This window comes from Amblyomma americanum, chromosome 9, assembly GCF_052857255.1.
Source record: "Amblyomma americanum isolate KBUSLIRL-KWMA chromosome 9, ASM5285725v1, whole genome shotgun sequence".
In the NCBI taxonomy this organism is placed as follows: Eukaryota; Metazoa; Arthropoda; class Arachnida; order Ixodida; family Ixodidae; genus Amblyomma; species Amblyomma americanum.
Window position 1 is genome coordinate 28,092,070 of NC_135505.1, and position 22,520 is coordinate 28,114,589.

At 47.4% G+C, this 22,520-nt stretch overlaps 1 protein-coding gene across 2 annotated transcripts in view; it reads right to left on the minus strand.

Moving 5' to 3' along the window:
* LOC144105229 (uncharacterized) overlaps positions 1-22,520 on the minus strand; it is a 48,520-nt gene that overhangs the window by 3,468 nt on the left and 22,532 nt on the right. For both annotated transcript variants that reach the window (XM_077638376.1, XM_077638377.1), the window contains exons 7-11: positions 19,214-19,368; positions 17,595-17,765; positions 10,562-10,628; positions 6,767-6,893; positions 1,207-1,367 (exon numbers count right to left, since the gene is read on the minus strand). In XM_077638376.1, the coding sequence (XP_077494502.1) occupies positions 1,207-1,367; positions 6,767-6,893; positions 10,562-10,628; positions 17,595-17,765; positions 19,214-19,368 (681 nt within the window). The remainder of the gene's footprint in view (positions 1-1,206; positions 1,368-6,766; positions 6,894-10,561; positions 10,629-17,594; positions 17,766-19,213; positions 19,369-22,520) is intronic.

The window sequence follows — 22,520 nt, forward strand, 5'->3', positions numbered from 1 at the left end:
AAATCACCCAAATTCAACTGCAATAAAAGCTTGTTAATTCGAGCCCTGTTTGTTTGGAAATGCGGATAACTGGAACTGCCGGCTGGGTCCCGGCCAATGCTCGTGTAAGTCTATGGTGCTAAGCACTTGCTAATTCGGACGCTATGGGCCCTGCACCGGTTAATTCGAGCAGGCTCCCAAAAGGCGGCCATGTACACGTGTGACCGGCACAGCAAGAGATCGTAGTAATAGTCCTACTGAAAACCTGACTGCCATGCTGCAAAGTCACTTGCGCACCGCTGACGTGCGTGCAACGGCGGGCATGATGACCGAAGAACTGTCCGACCACTTAGTTTTGGTTTCACTTTTCTGAGCTTTGCGCCCACCCACAGTGACGGTGGCTCGACCAGCCAGCCTAACCCAGTTGAGCCATACGCTGATTGGTGCACCACTGGTGTTTCTACCCTTCCTTTCTTTTCTTTCTCGGCACTTTGATGCTGCTGAGGCATTTACTTCGCTTCTGTCTGCATGGCATTCTTCCAGCTCGCCGACGCTGCACGCTCATAAAGTGCCGTTAATTGTGCGGCCCTCACATGTGATGGTGCCGCTTATGATCGGTGTGACATGTCAGCTGAGGAGCTCCACCGTGCTGCACAGTGAAGGATGCTGGAGGCCCTTACGATTTTGGAGTGGTTCTGCTTCAATGCTTCCGACAGTATGACCGCATTAATTGGAAGGTGAAAAAATAGTCATTGCCACGGTGTTCTGATCTCAAAATCAGGCAACCATTGTCCAAGTCTTTGACCAAATAAGTTTATCGTGATGCAGGCATTTCTTGGCAGTTTTCTGGAGCCATTTGATAAATCGAGCATTTTTTCTGGTCCTCTGAAGTTGGAATTAATGAGCTTGTTATGTACTAATGACTGGCTGTCGAGCGAAACAGTCTGCTATGAACTGTTACAGCACGATTATTTCCAAGATATACAGTGGGGAAAAGAGAGGATTAGGGTTTAGTAATGTATGTTTGAGGGTGGCTGAGAAGACTAAACCCCCTCCCCCAGGAACTCAAAGTTACACGGAACCCACTTGGAAATCCCAGCAAGAGTGCACACTTTGTCTAGTCTTTACACTTTGTTCCAGTGATTCTGCATTCCCTTGTCAAGGCTTGCCACACAATTAGCTGCACACTGCTGCATTTGTGGCACGTCTTGGAAAACAAAGACGCACCAGCCTTGCCTGTCGTCTGGCCCAGTGCTTGTAAGAAGATGGCCTTGAGCAGCCAGGTTGCTGGGTCACCCTCCAGCCGCGGGGAGAAGTGGTACGGCAGCCAGTAGTCGCCACGTTCGTGCCACAGACGGCTCCCGCAAGTGGACACTGCCATGTCTCGGCTGCACAACCATCGAGGATTGGTTAAATGGACACTGAGGAAAAACTCGCGTTCGCCTGCATCAACTGACTGCTTCATTCTAATGACAAGGAGATTACCCTCAGCGAAAACGAAGCTTTTATAAGCTAAAAAAAGTTTGAAAAAGGAAATGAAAGGTGCCGCCAAAATTAATCCTTACATAACCCAAGCAGACTGCAGTGTGTGGAAGGCGATCCACATTTATTGAAGGAGGCCCAGTAGCCGCGGCTGGTGAGCCAGTGAAGCGGGCTGTTGACGCTGTTGACCAGGCCGGTTGCCAAATGTGTTCTGTTCTGCGTGAGCCAGGTCACGCTTCCAGCTTCATCTTCATCAGCGCCACTGGCAATGCCAGTGCCGCTACAGGCGCTCCCAACCCTGGTACAATGCGCGATAAAAGAAAAAATAAAAAAACTAGCTACAAGCTCCTTTATACTAGTGAAGCTCGGGTCAGGGTTCGTGAAGGTCATCGGGCGGGAGAAACGAGCTCGGGCAGTCGTATCTGGCTGCTTAACAAAGGGTGAGAGAGCCAAAAGACGAGGATGATGACGGAAGGAACAGCCGGGAAAAGTCATTGAGGAATTGGAGGCGAGCTAGGCGTGCTTCAGCCAGAAGGCCTACTGGTGGGGCCGGCAGTTGTGTTCAAGTTCACCGAGAAATGCCAATACAGAAAGTGTAGCGGCATGGGGATCTACGGGAGATGCGATGTGCGCTTGCCCAGTCGGTGCGGATGAAGGTACGGCGTGGGGAGCCACAACTATAGAAGTGAAGGCGATGCCTTGGCCACTGGCAACGATGAAACGACTGTGGACGACACTGGGCTTGAGGTCTGCTGCGTGGGGCATGGGCTGCCTTGTTAGGAAGAAGTCGAAGCAGGCGACGGGGGTACTGGCTATCCGTAAAAGCGAGCCCACTGTGGCGTTGGGACCGCTTGTTGGAAACGGAGGGCACAAGTCCGTGACGTAGTGGTCGTAAGTGGAAGGAAACAGAAGTGCTGAATCCATCAGCGGTGTTGGATGGGACACGCTCTAATGCGTAACAAGTATGCCACCACCTTCGGTGGTTGTCTCGTCTTCCGTGGAGGCACAGTCACTTGTGAATGCGCCATGTGGGCAGGCGGTTCGCGTGGCGCATGACATGCGACAAGGCTCTGGTGTGGCTTGCATGTGTGCCTCGGGACAGGAAAGACAGATGGGCTCACTGTGGTTGGGCATGCGGTAGTAGGCAAACATGGGATTAGAAGAGAGGTGGGGCCCGGGAAGAGAAAGTGCTCTTCTGGTGATGGTTCAAGGGCAGGCGCCACAGTTGGCAAGCACGGCTGGGCAGGAGGCGCTGTGGGACGGCAGCTCGCAGGTGGATGGCCATCCATAGGGGCCGGTGGAGCAAACTTGCGAGAGACCGGGGTGGGGAGCGGCTCCGGTGTAGTAGCTGGCAGAGGGAAAACCCAAGCAGCTATGAGGGGGGATTCGTCCAGTGGTCGTGAGCTGAGTGGCGGCGCAGCTTCTGAGCCCCGAACAGCAGCGCAGAGAGTGGGCGGGAGCTCCAAGCCAAAATGTGCCGTCAGGCCCTTTCGGTCGGTGCAAATGTCCGGTCCAGGAGGTGGCAACTGCAGCTTTGCCAGGAGACTGGGTGGGAGTTCGTGCCTGGCGTGCTGATAGCGCAGCAGCTGGCTGGACACGTGGTTGACGTGAAAGTGTGAGTGCAGCAGCACCAGCCACAAAACGGGGTCCCTGGCATAAAGCGCAGGCAGGCCAGGCAGCCGAGGAAGGAAGGAGCGCTCATAGGACTTGAGGAGCTCACCGGATGCGATGGTAGGCGCGTACATGGCGGCGAGAACAAGCTGCTGAAGACTGGGTGCGAACAACGGGCGTGCAGCAGCAACGCCACGTGGAGAGAGACAGGATAGGCAGGAGCGCAAAGCCGGTGGGGGCAGCGTTGCGTGTGTCGAACCTGTTGTCTGGAGTCGCCAGATGTGGAAGGTGATCCATATTTTGTAGTGAAAGCTACATTGGCCACAAGCTCGCAGTTTCGCCGTGCTCGCATTCCCACCATGGTCGCACTGCACCACATGACAATAACGAGACAAACCAAGCTATGCCTTAGCTTTCGCTACGTATATCCTGGCATAGCCGAGCTAAGCCACTGCCAATTTTTATTGAAGGAGGCCCGGTAGCCGCAGCTGGTGAGCCGGCGGAGCGGGCTGTCAATGCTGCTCGCCAGGCCGGTTGCCGAATGTGTTCTTTTATTTGCGCGAGCCAGGTCACGCTCCCAGCTTCATCTTCATCAGCACCGCTAGAAATGCGCCTAGTAGTGTTACCGCACTAAGAAAAAATGCTCCCGTACCACTCTCAGAGCTACTCCGCAGTGCAGTGCCAAGTTCGATCCTGTGCCATATTGGACAACACGCAATCCACTTCACTGCTGGTGCCACAGAAATGTTCAAGACATGTCTGGTATCTTCAGAGAGGCTCAGTAAGCAATGACTCTCCTAGGAAACGGTGAACACGAAAGTTACAGTTGGGCATCTGTAAACAGACCGGTTCAGCAGAGCAGTCGTCTCTGTCCGAATTAAAATCAAATGAATGGACGTCATCCTTGCACATAAAGATGTTGCTTACGTCTACAAAGTCCAGTGTCAATGTTGCGGAATCCTAAGAACACCACCGTGGCTGAGCAGGCTGGCGCAAAATGAGGGCACAGCCATAGATGCTCGCCCTGATTGCAGCACGGTGACATGTTTCGTGGAAAATTTAAAAATACTGCCTAATGCGGCTGATGAAAAATCCGAACCTCAAACTGCACTACAGTTCTTTTGCAACATACAGGATAGTGTTAGTGGATAGCATACCGTATAAACCGGAATATAAGTCGAGATTTTTTCTTAAAAACAGCGAGCGAAAGTCGCCCCTCGTCTTATAAAGCGGCCTTAGCAGAATGTGAGTCGCAGTCTGGCAACCCACGGAGCCTGTTCGCAAACAGATAGCCAAAGCCGTATCGACATCCAAACGCGAATGCTTTTTTTTTTTTTTTCATTCAGAGCCACTGGATTGTTGGTCTTCGCGTGCGCTGCTTTGTTTGACCTCGTGCGCAATTCCGCGTTAGCAATGAGTACCAGCGGCACGCGGAGGCAGTTCACAGCAGCTTTCAAGAAGAAAGTTATAGAGTTTGCTGAAGCGAACGGGAACATGGCCGCTGAGCGCATGTTCGGCGTTTCGGAGAAGAGCGTGCGGTATTGGCGCAGACAGAAAGATAAGTTGTTTGCGTGCAAGCCGAGCAAAATGTCCTTTTGCGGATGTCGTGCAGTGCATCCAGAACTTGAGGACGCACTTTGCGGACTTTGTGCGGCACCTTCGTGCGCGGTCACTACCCGTGACTGTGCATTCCATTCAATGCAAAGCTTTGGACCTTGCGCGGGAAGCTGGACTACGCCGAGAAGAGTTCAGCGCACCGAAGTCATGGGTGCGCCGTTTTATGAGGCGCAAGGGATTTTCTCTCCGTCGCCGCACATCCATATGCCAGAAGCTGCCAGAGGAGTTCACCGATAAGCTCGTCAGCTTCCAGTGGTATGTGATTCGGCTTCGAGAGGAGCACGAAAAAAATCCGTTTCGGCAATATTTGCTTCTTCTCAATTTTTTTTCTATTTTCTTCACTTCAAGGTAAGGGGGTCGACCTATATTCCCACTCGACCTATATACGGTTTATACGGTACTAAAGAAAGAGTTAATATTCTTATGTGCGTGAGATTTAATAAGGGGCTCAGCAGAAATGCACTGAAGCCGAGGTTAGCTGGATGCTGCTCTAGAAGGCTGGACAACAGACTTTTCCCCTTCCACCTTCCTTTCCTTTTCCTTTTCTTGGTGCACTAAACACTTTTCTTACACGAACTCACATCCCATAAACTGCTGTCGACAACTGTACAGCCAAACAGTATTATTTCAGACTCATTGGAACCGAGAAAAATCTACAAATGAAGCAGGCCTTTGAATTAACTGAGCACAGCAAAAGAAACAAGACCCAAGGAAAACATTTAGTCGTGGTAACATGCTACTCCAGGCTAGGGTCCCCACGCCTGCACCAGCCACTGGCTGTTCAACATACAGCGTAGGCAGCTGAGCTAGTTTGTGGCTTTGAACACTATGACTCATCTTTCCAGCACACGAAACACATGGACAGAAAGAGAGTAACATAAAAACCAGACTATAGGTCGACCCCCCAACTAAACAATTCTAAAAATGAAAAAAATCTTTTTCAATGGAAAAGGTACTGAAAGACACCCTTACCTTGAAACAAATGCGACTCAACAGGTTGCACAACGGTGACAGTATTTATTTTCATTTAAATGCTCCTCGCATGTACACCCGGCCAATTTTTTTAACAGTATCACGCGCCCATCTACCTACATGTTTGTTTCTGGCACACAGAAGTACGGCACCGTAGAGCAAAGCCCTTCCTCTTCATGAATCGCCCTTCATGAATCGCACCCTTGAGTTGCGCCCTCGTGAGTCTAGAGGCACGCGCGATCTCTACCGCATTAACGCGGATGCATTCGGCAGCCACAAGCAGCGATCTTGCACGCAGCGCAACCTTTCCTTCCAATTCTGGATACGCTGCGGTCCGCCCACGAAATGATGTTTTCTTCTGGTTGCTGCAAGTTGTAATACGCAGCTTCTGCCTCCTCCAGTACTGAATGCTCTTTTCGGATACTCCAAATTCGTGCTGTGCCGCCAGGTTGCCGTGAGCTTCCGCGTACGAAATCGCATTTTTCTTGAAGGCGACGGTGAATTGCCATTGGCTTCCGCTCATTTTGAAAGAAAATGTGAAAATGCAACTTTTTAACAAAAAAGCTTTGCAAGGACGGAAACGCAAAATGGCGGTACAACAACGTCGCCATGCCGCGCTGCTGCTAATGGTGGTGATGGAGGCTGTTGACTTCAGCCGCCCGTTGTTGCAAGACATCTGTAGTTTTTCCGCCAATGGTCGGTATATTAGACAGGAGTCGACTTTTCGTCATGGTTTTTTGAAAAAAAAGTTTGACCTATATTCCGGTTTTTTGGTAGGCTTTCACTCTGTTCGTGTTTTGTGTACTGGAAAGACGAGTCAGCGTTTTTCACAGTCTGTGCAAATGTTATGGCCCTCCCTCTTACAGCAGAAAAAAAAAAGCTTTAGCTCATTTCAAGGAACAGTGTATTTACTTTCTGATGGTTTGTGTTGTGTCCAGAAGGGTTGGCACAATATGTTGTCAATAAGAAGTGTCACACTCAGGCTTGTGAGAGATCAGGGGGCCTTCTGGGGTGTTGGGAGGTGGTGCAGTTATGGCCATCAGATTCTTTTTGTGCCGAGTTACTTTACTTGTGCTCGGCTTGCCCCATCAATGCTCCTTCCTACCTGTGACTGGCACCTAGTGTGATTCGGCAGAGCTGCCTCCAGGCTCCCACACTGTCCTTGTTGTCCGGGCAGTCCACAAAGTCCGCCAGGAGCCGCAGGCACTCCACCACACTGTCCTCCCCTTGCTCTGCGGATACCACACATTGGGAGCAAGGATGAGGAAACATGCTCACCCAGCTTGATTTCAAACATCCGGCTATATAAGCATCACATGCTACAACTCAGTGGGAGCCTCTGCGGTGCCTCAATGCCTTGACGCTGTTCAGAGGCATCCCAACATTGTCCTGCTGCAATATCAATCCAGAAGGTCGCCTTTTTTGTACTCTGCCCTGTGAAACTATCCAGCACTGCTGCCAGGAGTCAAATTGTTATTTCAGGTACAAATTGAAAAGCTCTGTGCCTGCAGCAGAGGTTACTGCAGTTTGTTATCAAAGATGGTGTCTCCCAATCGAGCAAGGAATACCACCACCCTAATATATCAATCGCATTAAGAACCAGCGCTAAAAACACACACAGAGGACGAGACGAGACACACGAAGGCGCTTCGTGTGTCTTGTCTCGTCCTCTGTGTGTGTTTTTAGCGCAGGTTCTTAATGCGATGGATCACAACCAACTCGCCCAATCCTCAGTTCTTCTAATATACCGAAACTCGAACTGAGACACCCTAACAACTTAAAAACTCAACAGGAGTAGATGTCTTTGACTACCACTTAGAACTTCTGTAAATCTCTATTTACGTTCATTGGTTCACTTCCTACTGTGGAATATGTGGAAGATAACTGCAAAATACCAGCTTCAAGAAATTTAAAAGTATACCTCAGATAGAGCGAAGCCCCAAGCATTTCTTATTCACTTTTAGTTAAACTTTTATGGCCGACAGTACCATCGAACTCAGGAAACCAATCGAAGGTCTGGTTTAAGGTTCATGGGGGTTTAATGTCCCACAGCGACTTAGGCTATGAGGGGCGTTGTAGTGAAGGGCTCCAGAAATTTCGACCACCTGGGGTTCTTTAACGCGCACTGACATCGCACAGCACACGGGCCTCTAGAATTTCGCCTCCATAAAAATTTAACCAGTGTGGCTGGGATTGAACCCATGTCTTTCGGGTCAGCAGCCGAATGCCATAATCACCGAGCCCCCGCAGTGGCTGAAATTGTAGGTGCGATACACTGAGACTTCAACGCAACAAACTAGAGAGACAATGCGCGTAGCAGACGACGCAATATCTCGGCTGAGCCAATGCGGTAAATGGGTTCTGGAGGCGCATTGTTACGATGCCTCCAAGCAGTTCTGCATACTGTGTTTTCGTTGTCTGTTCAATGCCTGCATATGTACATCCGTCTTCATAAGATTATGCAGCACAAATCTGGCAAAGAAATTGAAACTGTCATGCATCCAGGAGACGCAGCTTGAGATTTCACTTTTTTAACCTGTGCTTGCTCAGACTGGGGGCTCCATGTAAAGGCAGCAATGAGCTTACTGTATTTACAAGTATACAGCGTGTGAGGAGAGGGGGGGTTGACACCTTGCAGAGTATATATGCATTACAATTACAGCGCGATCTCAGTGTTCAAGCCAGCTAAAACCGAGGGTTCAGAAAAAGCGGAGACGACAAGCAAAACTACGGAAGCAACGCATACGCTGATTTTATCTAAAAAAAAAAAGGCAACAATTCAGAAATACATGCAATACAGTAGAACCTCGCTATAGTAAACTTAGTTACAGTAAAAACACGGATATGTAGTAAAGTGAAGCTGCGGTCCCATTTCGTCTTCCACAGATGACTGTACATTCTTTTTCGGTTATAGTATAATTTTTTTCAAAGAAACAGCTATAGTAAAGAGCGCCTGGACGTGGCGATGTACTTCCCGCGGATTGATGACACCGCGGCACGCGCGTAGCGTAGGATTGTAAGGAAGATAGATACCGAATGCTCCCATTAAGGTGGCTTCACCACCAAACTCAAGAGCCACGAGGAGAAGCCAACTGTTTGAAGACCTGGAGGCCGTGAGGCGAAGCGCGCGGCGCGCACGGAAAAAGTAAAGCTGGCTATGAGCGTAGAAAAAATGCGGCGCGGGTCGCCGAGAAAGGAAAGCGAGTAAAAGTGCAGTGAGGGGAAGAAAAGTGCGCGCGTTCGTAGCACGGCAGCGCGAAGCACAGCGAAGCAGCGGCAAGAAGCAGAGGCGCGGCGGAACTGCGTAGGCGGTTATGCTGCACTTGACTTTGTCCCACGCGTTTCTTAACTACTGCCTCTAAAATGACGCTGAGGCCACAGAACACAAAGCTCTGATCATTCAAAGCTTTGATTTCCACATGGAATCAAACTCACTTTATTTCTGTAGCCCCGTTGTATTCGTGTCAATGCGGTACTTCCACAAGAGATAAACGAAGTCGAAAGTGCGATAACATATGATAACTGAAAATAAATGATTATCACCTAAAAAGACGATAACACCAGGATGCAATGTATTTCCGAGTGTTTCTTTTATAAACCAACACTTCGTACTTAGTAACCAGCCAGAGAGCATAGTAAGAGCCAAGCCATCAACAACTAGTACTGATATAATAAAGACCCTGATATAGTAAATATTTTTGCTGGTCCGAGCTACTTTACTACAGGGAGGTTCTACTGTACATGGATCACCACATGATATTCTCTGATATTCTCATACAGCTGCTTAATAAATTATTACCAAATTTTTCTCTTATGATGTTTCAGTTTCCACAGCTCCGTAACGTCAAAGTTGCGTTTAGGTCAAGTGAAGCATGCAAAAGCTGCCCTATAATCGCTGCATCTTCATATGTTATCATTCCAGCTATTGAGGCAGGCTGAGGTTGTAGTTAATTAAAATAATAAAGCAGTGATTATATCGCAGTTTTTTCATGCCCCAAATGACCTATATGCAACTCTGATGCCATAGCCACCATATGGCTGTTGAAACCAAAACCGAAACAACATGAGAGGGAAATCTGATCATACATCACTTAGCTATCATAGGCGTATACTACATGGCAATCCATACATACTAAAGCATTATGCATCAGTACAAAGAAAACATGCACCCTAAACATAGGTGTCTATACTCCTTCAAGGCGCAGCAAAAGCAACATGCGTCCCGCCAAAACAAAAAGGGCGCTAAGCCACATATTCAGTATGCTTTGCGAACAAGCTCATTTCAAATCCTGCCAATCTATTTTACATTCATTGCTTCAGCTTTGTTCTAATTTTACAACCACAGTAGTGTTTGCTACTCCACAAAAACTGCATTTGCGCCTGCAACCAGTGACAGCGGGAGCTTGCTTGAGAAGCCTGTTTATCCAGGCATTGACAACAGTCTGCGTACCAAAAATACCTACTCCTCGACTGACTGTTCCCTCCATGACAAAAATGCTTCTCACTCCTAGACACGTCCTTCCCAAAATCAGAAATTTTGCTCATAAAGAACATAAATTCCTCCAGAGGCATTACCATGTGATGCGCCTGTTTGCATTATTAAGCTATGGTGACAAGTGCAGAATGATGACAGCACAGCAAAACGCTTCTCCTATGCTGACAATGAATTCTGCTACCTCAGCGTTTTTAAAAACATTACCACAGGCAGCAAAAGATGTTTTTTGCAGACCCTGTTCAATTAAACACTCGGGCCACTCTACTGTGACTGGGTGACAGCCTGCAAGGTGAACTGCAAGGGTATCTGTTCAGCAATACCGAATGCTTTCATCCTTTCCGAATGCACTCGTAGCTTTAGTTGAACACTCACTGCAGCAAAGAAAAGAAAGAAATCGACGCTCACCACTCCGTGCAATGAGCTGCACGTATTCCAGAACTTGAGGATTTGTCGGGTCGGCTTCGCATATTCTCTGGAAATCGAAATGGGGATATATACAAAAATCGCAAGAAAGGCAGCTTATGGTATAAATTACCATAACAGAAACCAGAAACATACCATAACATACCAGAAACAGACGGGAATGCGAAATTATCGAAGCTTTCGCTATGCACGTTGCTCCAGATAACCAATGCATCAGCTCCCCTTCGGTGATGCTAGGGAGAACCGAATTAAACTACCTCAGGAATAGCAATCTTCGGCTGTTGTAAAGGCACGTGTTGATACTTTATTATTATATATTTTTCCTTCATATCGCTCTTGTCAGCGTCGTGTGCTCTTCCCTCTTCTGTGTATGACTTGACGTTAATATGTGTATATAGGCATGCTCCTTCAGATAATAAACAGTTGTTAGAAAGCGCTTGTCTTGTGTGTTCGTCCCTTTCCGTATTTTGGTAGCGCTCACCAATACCTTCAAGAATACCAATACACCAACCGAGCCTCGAACTAAATCCACAACTGGAGTTGCTACATGGCCAAGTCAACTGTGATTCAGCTTGATCACGCTCGACTCCAAGCCGTAACTCCGGAACTGCAGCTGAGGCTTTCGATCCCAGTTGAGGGCTGTTGCCCTCATACTTAATTAGGGAACATTCAAATGCAAACTGAAACTGATTTGTACAGAAAGATATTCTATAAAAGCTACAAGAATTTCAATAAACTTTTTATTTTACTCCATGTGGCTTAATTTCCAGAACTGTGCTGACACGCCTGCTTTCAGAGAAGTGAATGAGCCTAGCACCCACATGCAAAGGTTGGTGGTATGGTGTTTCGCACGTGTTTGTGATGGAACCTGCCACAGCCATGTCGGAGACAGACAATTGTTAGTGCACTAGCACTCAAGCCCACATTCACGGAAAGAGCAGTTTTTCCTCCTGGTCCTCTGATGGGCAGGTGACCCAGTGTGTGTGTGTGGGCGTGTCTGGTCGCTGACGAGAATATAATCACTACGCTGTGGAAGAGTTGCATAGATTTAGCGTTTCAGACAGAATCTGTGATTCCCAATGTTTCAAGTGTGTCTAACTACTTTACTGATCACAAGACAGTCCTTGTAACCTTGTTGAGTGCAACTGACCGATATGCATGCATAGACTGACTGTAATAACCATTGTGTCATGTATCTACTATGTTTCATCCATGCCATGCAAATGCACACATCACACAGAATACACCTGATATGCCACTCGTATCACATAGCAATATCGTGCATCATCCTCATCAGCCTTACTACACCCGCTGCAGGGCAAAGGCCTCTCCCATGTCTCTCCAATTAACCCTCTCCTGTGCCAGCTGCAGCCAACCTATGCGTGCAAACTTTTTATTCTCATCCACCCACATTACGTACTGCCGCCCCCTGCTACACTTGCCTTCTCTTGGAATCCACTCCGTTATCCTTAAAGACCAGGGGTTATCTTGCCTTCAGATTACATGCCCTGCCCAAGCCCATTTCTTTCTCTTGATTTCGACCAGGATGTCATTAACCCGCGTTTGCTCTCTCACCCACTCTGCCCGCTTCCGGTCTCTTAAAGTTAAAACCAATGATTTTCCTTTCCATGGCTCGATGCGTTGTCCATAACAAAGCACAACTACCAGAAGCAATGCATAACCAAGATAAACAACACAATACAATGGGCACATTGTGCTACTGCACCTAATTCACATTTGTCCTTACTACAAAAATCGACCGTCATGCTTTTTTATCAGAAGTGTTTTTTGTTTACCTATACTCGCTCAATAACCAGTTTTGTTGCCATCATTTGTAGATTAAGAAGTTTACAAGCAAAGGGTGGACGCAGCTGGCAAAGGACAGGGTTAATTGGAGAGACATGGGAGAGGCCTTTGCCCTGCAGTGGGTGTAGTCAGGCTCACCAAATAAAATCTCTGCAGTGAAAAGATATGCATTTGCGGTAAATCTTGCTTAAAGGACAACAGACACCAAATTTTTGTTTGCTTCTTTTCTTTTAAATCATGCTTTAGACATTAAGTTTAGGCATATGTGAATAGTGGTTTTTTGGTTCGAAGTGAATAGTAATCTTCAAACAACTTTGAACTGAACTTTTTATATACTTCTGACACATAAGACAGGTTGAATCGCACAGTATGCATTTTTAAAATAATCTATTTGAACACATAAGGGCATTACATGAAAAAATGAGAGAGTGTATTGAAGATTTGCCATACTCATTGAAGCTGTGTCGACTTTCTGCAAAAATGCTCAGCGGAAATCGGGCGAACCAACGTACCGAATTTACACAATCGTAGGTCGACTCGAATGCAAGTTGACATCCCAACATCACATTACAGAAAAAACGAAAAGCTTGAAGGTCATTTAAGCTTGGCCTTTAATAAAAGAACACGATAGCACTATCCTGCGGCTTCGCTTATAGCCAGCCGCTATCAGCTTCCACGCATAGGTGTGCCCGTGGGCACATTCCAAAACGAAAATGTATTAGTCACTGGACAGCTTGTCCACACTTGCGCTGCCATTCTTATCGCTGCTGCAGTCCCACAACATGTTGTTCTAACGTCGTTGTTTAGCAAAATCCAGCAATTTGCGAACAGCCACATCACGACATTGCCTGGAACAGCCGAAAATTTTGCCTTGCTGCAGCTGCGGCACCTGTATCACCCGTTGCGAACAACAGAGCCGCGCAGCAAAAATGCAACCACGTTGTATCATGCCTGATATCTCATTTGTCTTGCCTTTATTTATGGTGCCATGCTTTGGTTTCGGTTGTAAGTTGACCCCCCCACTTTCGGATTTTTAAATTTTGAAAATAGGTCAACTTACAATCGTGCAAATACGGTACATGTGGTGCCGATGCATCTTTGGGATGTGTGAGAACTTTATGTGAGACCTCCAACTGCTGCTGCTCTGAATTGCAATTGCGCCATTGCGCAGCTGTTGCTTTTAAGTTTCAAGCGGTGACTCAATGACACTTGCCAGGCTTACGCATCATGCGCCCAGCACCACAACACTTCAGGTGTCAGAAAGCGGCACCTGTCTCCATGAAATTCGTGCTAGCTCCCCTTCATGCTTGCGCCGTCACAACTGTTTAGTGAATTCCAAGCAAGGAAGAGCTGCTTGGCTGCCGTGGCAGCTGCAGTCAGCTCAGACTCGTTCCATGGATGTGAAGGAAGCCACACGTCCTCCAATTGGAGAGATTTAGCATAGTGCGATCCACTTCACTGGGGAGCCAATGCACATGTGCAAGTCGCTGGCCAGCTGTTTGCATGCATGCCCCGTCATAACAGTGCGTACTGGCAGCACACGGAAGTGGATTGTGCTATTCCAAACCTCTGTATTGATGTGTGCTGCCGTGCCAGTTACAGCGTGTATGCACTGCGTGTAGCGCAGGCACAGACATGTGGCAGGTACTATCTGGGTGCTGCGCTTCCTCCTGCTCACGTCAGTTGCGCCGAGCACGCGCGGACCGGCTCTGGCATATGCACAGGCACGCATGCTGCAGTGCCAACCAGGAGGAGGTATGCTGGACCAAAACCACATGCAGATAGAGCTCCGAAACGTTTTTCACTCGAGAGAAATACTTCAAGACTTTGAAGAGCAAACATTCGGATTGAATCCAATATTGAACACTTTCCTGTTTGAGCGAATATTCGAAATTATTATATATTCGCACATGCTGAATTAATATACATGGATCACTGCGTGATGTTTGCCTATGACAGCTAAGCAATTTATAAATCAATTTCTTCTTGACGCTGTTTCGGTTTTGTCAACCGAAAGATGCTGTGGCATGCAGTTGACTTTTCGGTCACTTGAGGCAAGGAAAAAATGACAATACAACTGCTGATACGTCCTTTCTGTCATTCCACGTTTTGAAGCAGGCCGGTTAAAGTAGTATAGACACCTAATTTTGGCGGCATCCTTTCTTCGCTACAACGATGCAGAACGCACTACTACACATGAATCACCATGCCGTATTCACCTTCAACCACAAAATAATTTATAATCAAGTTTTTCTGTCATGCTCTTTTGGCTACCGTTTCAACAGCCGAACGATAATTGTGACATCAAAATGCACTTATATGTCACATGAGGCATGAGAAACTATAATATAATCACTGCATTTACACTCACTGTCATTCCAGCTCTTGAGGCAGGCTGATTTCAGCATTATAGTGAATTAAGATGATGAAACAGTGATTATATTGTAGCTTATTAATTTCTCGTGTGACCTATAACCACACTTTCACATCACAGTCATTGTATGGCCGTTGAAACGGAAACTAAAACAGCACGGGAAAGAAACTCAATTACAAATTATTTAGCAGCCGTAGGAGAATACCATGTGGTAACTCATGTACAGTTGAACCCCTCAATAACGAAAGCCCTCAAGAATGAAATTCTCGCGGCAACGAAAAATTCCGGCGCCCCGGCAAACTTCTATACAGTTCAATGCATTTGCCTCCTCTCAACAGGGAAGAGCTTTTAAAAAGCAGTCCCCCGCATTAATGAAAGTTTGAGGCAGTGATCTGCAGCACTTTTTTGGCACATCAGCCAGCTGGGAACCTAGAAGTGGCAAAACTGCAGCAGCACACTCATCCGACCAAGTCGGGGTCGTTCATTTCTGCCAACAAGCACCGGCACGGCCATCGCTGTTTACTTTCTGTCGGTTCGGTAATGATGACGATAGCAACCAGATTCTTTTTTGTTTCCTGAAAGCGGCTTTTTGCTAGCCCACCTGTTGGCAATTATGCACGCACGTGACGTTTCACGTGACGACACCGCCGGCCAACCGGGGAAGCATCTAGGCAGAACAACGAACCCTTCTTTTTCTTTTCGCTACCATGCCTCGTGCACGCCGAATTCGCCGTGACTTGCTTGTGTCCAGACCTTTTCTTGGCCTGTCGGAAATATGCTGCCTCCTGTTAAAAAGCGTAATTTTTTGACGCTGTAGGTAAAGTCTGCAATCATCGCTGAAGCTGAAAAACGCAGAAAGAAGTCTGACATTGTGAAGGAATTCAGTATCCCAAGCAGCTCACTTTCTACGATTCTGAGATCCAAGAACAGCAGGATGATGGCACTTCAGAACGGCGCACACGCGCAGAACAAGACTGTGGCAACACCGGTCTACGAAGATGTTGACAAAGACGTATTCCAGTGGTTCCTCGACAAGAGGACGAACAAGATGCCTTTGTCTGGAAGCGTTCTGTAGCAATAGGCGATGGACTTCACATGCATTCTGGGGCACAACAACCTTAAGGTGAGCGCCGGATGGGTAAGCCGATTTTCAAGCACGGCAGTGCATCGTCGCCAAGGTGTTGTCAGGGGAGTCTGGGAGCATCGACACTGAAGCAGCATCGTCCTGGATGCAGGAGAGTTACGAAAGCATAATGGACGAATATGAGCCCTCCGAAATTTATAATGCGGATGAAACTGGCTTTTTCTATGAAATGTTGCCATCGAAAACGCTCGACCTGAAGGGACAAAAATGCCATGGCGGCAAGACGAGCAAAATGCAGGTGACCATTCTTTTGTGCTCAAACATGGACGGATTTGACAAGCGTCCCCTCCTCGTGATTGGCCAGAGCAAGACGTCACGGTGCTTTAAAGGTAACCGAAGGCTTCCGGTCGAGTACACTGCCAACAAGAAAGCTTGGATGACGCGTGCAATATTCTCCAGCTAGCTGGAAGCCTTTGATGCAGACATGCGGAAGCAGGGCAGATCCGTCTGCCTTTTTTTGGATAACTGGAGTGCCCACCACATCAAAGACATTGTGCTGACGAGCGTCCGCTTGATTTTTTTCCTTCCGAACTGCACATCCGTTATTGAACCTCTTGATCAAGGGGTAATTAAGAGTGTCAAGTTTGCGTACTGGGGAAGACTCATCCGGCAGATGTTGTTAAACATCAAAATGAAGTGACCAATGGAAATTGATCTTTTCATGGCCCTACAGATGCCTGCCAGGGCAGAACCGGAAGCGAGTGTTCCTGCAAGCGGTGACGATCTGCAGCCACTAACCAAAGCATGGGACGTGCTTTGCAGTGTCGATGCAATGGTGCCAGACGCTGTTGAACTGGATGACTTTTTGTGTGTGTGGATGCCGACTTAATCGTACATGAGGAATTCAGTGACGATGCTATTATCGACAGTGTGCACAAAAGAAATGAGGAGAGTGACAACGAGGATGCTGAAAACCAAGCACAAGGAAAGCAAGTAAGCTCGCATAATGTGCTTGACACTTTTGATGTTATCCGGACTTTCCTCGGCGACCACGACGACAACAAAGCTATGCACAGCTTACCAAGCTGCGAAGCCCAAGTCGTGAAGCTCCTGCACAGCAATGTGAAGCAAAGCAAAATAAGCTACTTTTTTCATTAGGTTTTGGTTCTGGAAAGTAATGAGTGTGCTTATTTGTCCATTTCCGTGACAGCGAAATTCTCACGAGAACGAAGAAGTTTTCCTTCCCCGGCGGTTTCGTTATTACGGGGTTCGACTGTACAATAATGCCTTGCGCATTACTACAAAGAAGAAAACACGCATCCAAAAGCTAGATATGCTCCTTTAAGTGTTGTAGAGAGTTAAACTATGTAACAGTGGTTATACTGCTGGTCTTTTCGTGCCTCACATGACCTAAGGTCAACTACACATCACAGCCATCGCTCTGTTGATGAAACCGAAACAGCATGTGAGAAAAAATTTAATTATAAGTTATTTAGCAGTTGTAGGCGAACAGCACATGGTGATCCATGTATTCTAATGTCTAGTGCATCATTTTAAAGAAGAAAACAAGCAAATAAGATTAGGTGTTTATAGTCCTTTAACTGACGCCGCCCTTTTGATTCACAAGGGGCAGATGATAAACAGGACTTTCACCGACGCTGCCTGCAATAAATACTACCCTCGCAACAAGGGCACACATCGTCTGCAGCTAGTTCAAACAGCGTCCATAGAGCAAAGAAACAGCAGGGCACCTCGAGCAGCTCCAGCCTCCGAGAATCGGCCGATTCGTTTGGCGCATCCCTGCGCTCTTGTGACAAGGCCTGTGCGTAGAGGGCGGCGTGCAGGCAGTCATCCGACCGGCTGTCCAGGTAGCCCTCCACCATGTCCTCTGCTTCCTCCATGCGGTCGTACCGTAGCAGAAGCTGCACAAATTCCGACATGACTGCTTCTGAGCTGAAGAAATTTTTGTGGATTGAGTGACCATTTTGTTTAATGATTACTTGCCACAATCTTTAAGCTGTTTATATAAAAACCCACCCCTTGTGTAATGTCCCTGTGGTGGCAGCATTAGAACAAAAGATGGTGCGGTGACATGAATTAAATGCGACTGAAAGCAGACGTGGGTTGAACCACAAGTCACAACATAACTGCTGATGCCTAGAATGTGATGCCATCATCGCAGTATTTAAAAAATGACTGGAATAAACTGGGTGGCATTTTACCGATGCCAATTGGCTATCCAACTTTTCCTTGAGTTGCTACACGGACAGTGGCAGTGCACCACCACGACAAACGGCGGGGATAAAACAACAATGCACAGCAAGTTTTTGGTTCCAGTCTAAATGCACTTTGTGCTTGTGCTTTGCATCACTGGAAAGAGGCAAATGAAAACAAATCCTGCCCTGTATTAACAGCAGCCAAATGAAACACTGGCATAGGTGCCTCGTGCTCGCCATTTTGTTCAGTGTAGGAACGAGTGTCTGAACAAATACCTCCCGCATTTTCCTCCACTTGCCACCACACGTCTCATTTCACCTTGCTCAGAAGTCGAGAAAGCATTGCATACACAACAAACAACTTCTCTAGAGGACTTCCTTACCTGACTTCCCTCACTTACATGGGCCAATACGCATAAGATACTTGAGCATCCCTCAATATGCCAATACGCATACTTGAAGTTAAGTGGGTGGATGAGATCAAGAAGTTTGTGAAGATACGGGGACCGCAGCTGGCGAAGGACAGGGTTAATTGGAGAGATATGGGAGAGGCCTTTGGCCTGCAGTGAGTGTAGTCAGGCTGGTGATGGTGATGATGATGACTTGAGCATCCCTTGTAGGCATCCCGTTATAGCCCATCCTTAAAACAAAGTTTCAGAGAGAGAGATAAAGAGGAAAATGGAAGACAGAGATGCTAACCAGAAGGTTGTTCTTGTTGTCTACCGTGCACACGGGAAGAGGGATGAGGAGATTGCAAAGGGCAAGAGAGAAGGGTGCGAGGGACACCGTCACAACTGGTCCCTCAAGCCAGTCGCTCTCAGGAAGCTGAACACTGCCTTGTAAGCCTTGAGGGCAGTCGATTGCTGTGGCCACCAACCCCAGGATCTTATCCTCTGTTAAAAGGCGAGGATTGAGGTGTTCCAAGGCACAAAGCCACCGTGTGCGCCTTTCAGTTGAAAAGGCAGGGCACTCACACAGGAGATGTGCAATTGTCTCCTCGCAGCCACATCTATGGCTCGGTGTTGCATTTACAAACCGATACACGTTCCGGATTGGGATGACCGACAGCCACACTTGTGAAAACAAAGCTGCAACTTTCAGATTTGACTATAAGGGCGTGGCGTAGCCCAGCTCTCCACAGTGGAAGCTCTCACCTCGAGTGTCTTGGTGAGGAAGATGTCTGTCATCTCCTGGGAGGCACTCGTGGAAGACTCATTGTCCGGGGTGAACAGAGCCCGCCATTTGTCCAGGGCGCTGGCAACACTCGTCAGCTCCTGGTAGGACTCACCCGCCTCATGGGCATCCACATCTGGGAGGAAGAGTCATGTGGAGACATGCTCTTTGGTCACATGAATATCCTGAGCACCCACGCACAGTTGCCACTTCGGTTGCCACTAACGGTTGCAACTTCGCCAACGTCCTCATCACTCTGCACCAAGCTAAGTTGACTGCAGGACAAACACCTCTTCCATAAATTTTCAATTAGCCCTGTTAATGAGATTGGCAGATTAGCAGCAGTAACGATGACATTCAGCTGCAAATCCCACATAATCTCATCTCCCTGACTCTTTCCCTCCTCTTGGAATCCACCCTGCTAGCTTAAAAGACCATCGGTTATTGGTTTTTCACATAAGATGTTCTGGTCAAGTCCATTAAACATTCAAGGTTCAATCTCCCAATAGTAAACCATCTGGGTTCAGAAATTATTGCTGCTCTGCAGGCAAGATCACAGGCCTGAACACAGCACTGACGAACCAACATCAACATGCATCCCAGTGAAAATATATGCAACATGCAAACCATCTCAGTTTCATTTCAAACCACGGCCATCTAGTATCATGAGGTTTGGTGTCCCAAAATGTTGTGTTCAGTCTGCATGCAGTGAAAGCAGCTTGCAGCCAGGTGTGTTCCAACTGCAGATGTGCTCAGACAGCACGGATGATTGTCGCCACCAGGACACTCGTCAGAACTAAAGCATTATTTTCTCAGCACTTCTGAGATACACTTTGCACTGAACAGCAGTGCAAAATGCACCACCACAACAAAAGCACAATAAAGCATTATTGAAGACGCTGAAGGACACTATAGTGGTGGAGAACTGTCACAGTGGCTCAGTGGTTAGGGTGCTCAACTACTGAGTCGGAGTTACGTGGTTCCAACCAGCTGTGGCGGCGGCCCCCTTTGCATGGAGGCTTCCATTCCATGGAGGCGAGAACCGCAAAAGGCACCCATGTGCTGTGTGGGTGCTGTGTGATGTCAATGCAGGTTAAAGATCTGGTGGTCGAAATTATTCCTGATCCCTCAACTACAGAACCTCTTTCTTCCTTTCTTCTTTCAGTCCTTCCTTTATCCCTTCTCTTCCCTTACCACTTCTGTTCAGGTGCCCCCCCTCCCATTTGAGACAGATACTGCTCCATTTCCTTTCCCCAAAAACCAATTTTAACCTGCTTGATCCCAAGTTCCTGGGTTCCAACCCCACTGCACCTTTTGTTTGGATGGTGGGGAAACCAATGCTAAGGTGTCCATGTGCTGCTGTGCATTGCACATTAAAGATCCCCAGGTGGTCCAAATTATTCCAGAGCCCTCCCTCCCAGCTTCCTTCCTTCCCTTACAGCTGGTTGGTGTCCACTGAGATGTGACACAATTACTGCTCCATTTCCTTTCCTCAAAATCCATTTTTTTTCCACCCAAAGGAACAGACAAGTGCAATTTTAGAAGCCCACCACAAATACACTAGAAAAAAAAGCCCACAGGTCAGCCAAATGTGACTGACACTTTTAGACAATGACTCTCTTGATAAATTTCCCTGCTGGTAGCTCTGCTGCAAAGGATTTTTTCAATTCTGCACTGTCTAGCACATGCGCAGGTTTTTGTTTCCTTTTTGTATAAACTTCTTCCCCTTTTAATAAAGCTTTCAGTTGTTAGCCAGTGCTACATGCGTCACTTCACCTCTTTGCATTTCTTGAATTTGCCACTGCTTTCCAATCCAAAACGGATCAAATCCAACCAGACCAATTCTTCATGCTGCTAAACTTGTGGGACCACTGGGTAAGTTCAGCGTGCAACCGCCACAATCTACAGCGACTGTGCAAGAAACCATGAAATGAGACTGCAGACTATGGAACAATTGCCCACCGTGATTGTCATGGACATGCTGAATCAAGCGCACACAGTTTCACGTAATGCAGGTAACATGCACAAATATGACTTTGGATCTGCCTTCTGCATAAATTGCCAGAACACGCATGTCAGCAGTCAAACGTTTATGGAACGGCAACATAGGAGAGAAAAGCCTAATTTTGTTGCCATCTTTGCACATTCAACCTGGAATGGCCAGCCCGATTCTAAGTGTATGTATATTACAAAGTGCACCATTAAATCTCACGCACCGTGCCTTAAGGGTGAACAAATGAGATTTATTTGCCAAGGTTGTGCGATGGAAGGTGCACATTTCTGAAGTTACTACTCGAGCATATGGTGTACGGCACCAAGAAAGTGAACCATGTTTGCTTCATAGATGACGCCAACCTACAGTCAAAGTACCATGGCATCTGAAATGCAGAGCCTCCCATAAGGCTCTCGGTTCGAATCCCATCTCTACCAAAAGCCCAGGATGTTTCCTAATGGAAACAGATAGCCCGGCTCTCATTTTTTTCCCTAGCTGGCTGGACAAGTACAGTGGAGACAGAGCTGTGGAAACAGTATTGCACATGTGAAATCTGTCCAGTTGACAAGCATGATGATGATAATAATTTGAGTTGGCGAGCAAAGCCAGAAGTGAAGCACACAATGTAAAGAGAAGGTTTTTGGAGCAATCAGCAACAGCACTGGTACTCAAATGAAAGGAGTATTTTTTCTTCCCAGAGAAGAGGCTGTTTCTTGATCTTCATCACAAAAGCTGCAATCACTTGCAGACAGCCACCCTGCAAGGATGCAAACATTGCCTGTGTTTTGCTAGTGCATGTCAGTATTTAAAGCTTGCAATAAGTGCAAGGTCTAGTAAGTCACGGAGTTTTTCTCACGCAACGCGGCAGAGAGAAACACGTTTAGCCAGTTCAAAGTGTTAATACCAAAATTTTGGTTGCTCGTTGCCTCCTCTGGATCACCATGCATAACCATGAGCACCTAATAATAATTAATCACTGAATCTCTTCGTCCGTGCTGTTTCAGCTCTGGTTTCAACATCCAAAGATTGCTGTGACATCAACTTGGACTTCAGGTCGTGTGAGTCACACAAAAAATAACTGTGACGTATAACCTGTGGGGATTGAATGGGGAAGATAAGTAGGTTCTCCCCACTCAATCGCGGCTGACACGGTTCAAAGCCGCCCGGACCCCACCCCGTGATCGCGTACGCTACCGAGCGCTCGCCGACCACGGCGGGCCTTGCTCTGGGGATCAAAGGAACGACACATTGGCTGACACAAACAGGCATTTATTGCTACAGAAACAATAACGCCA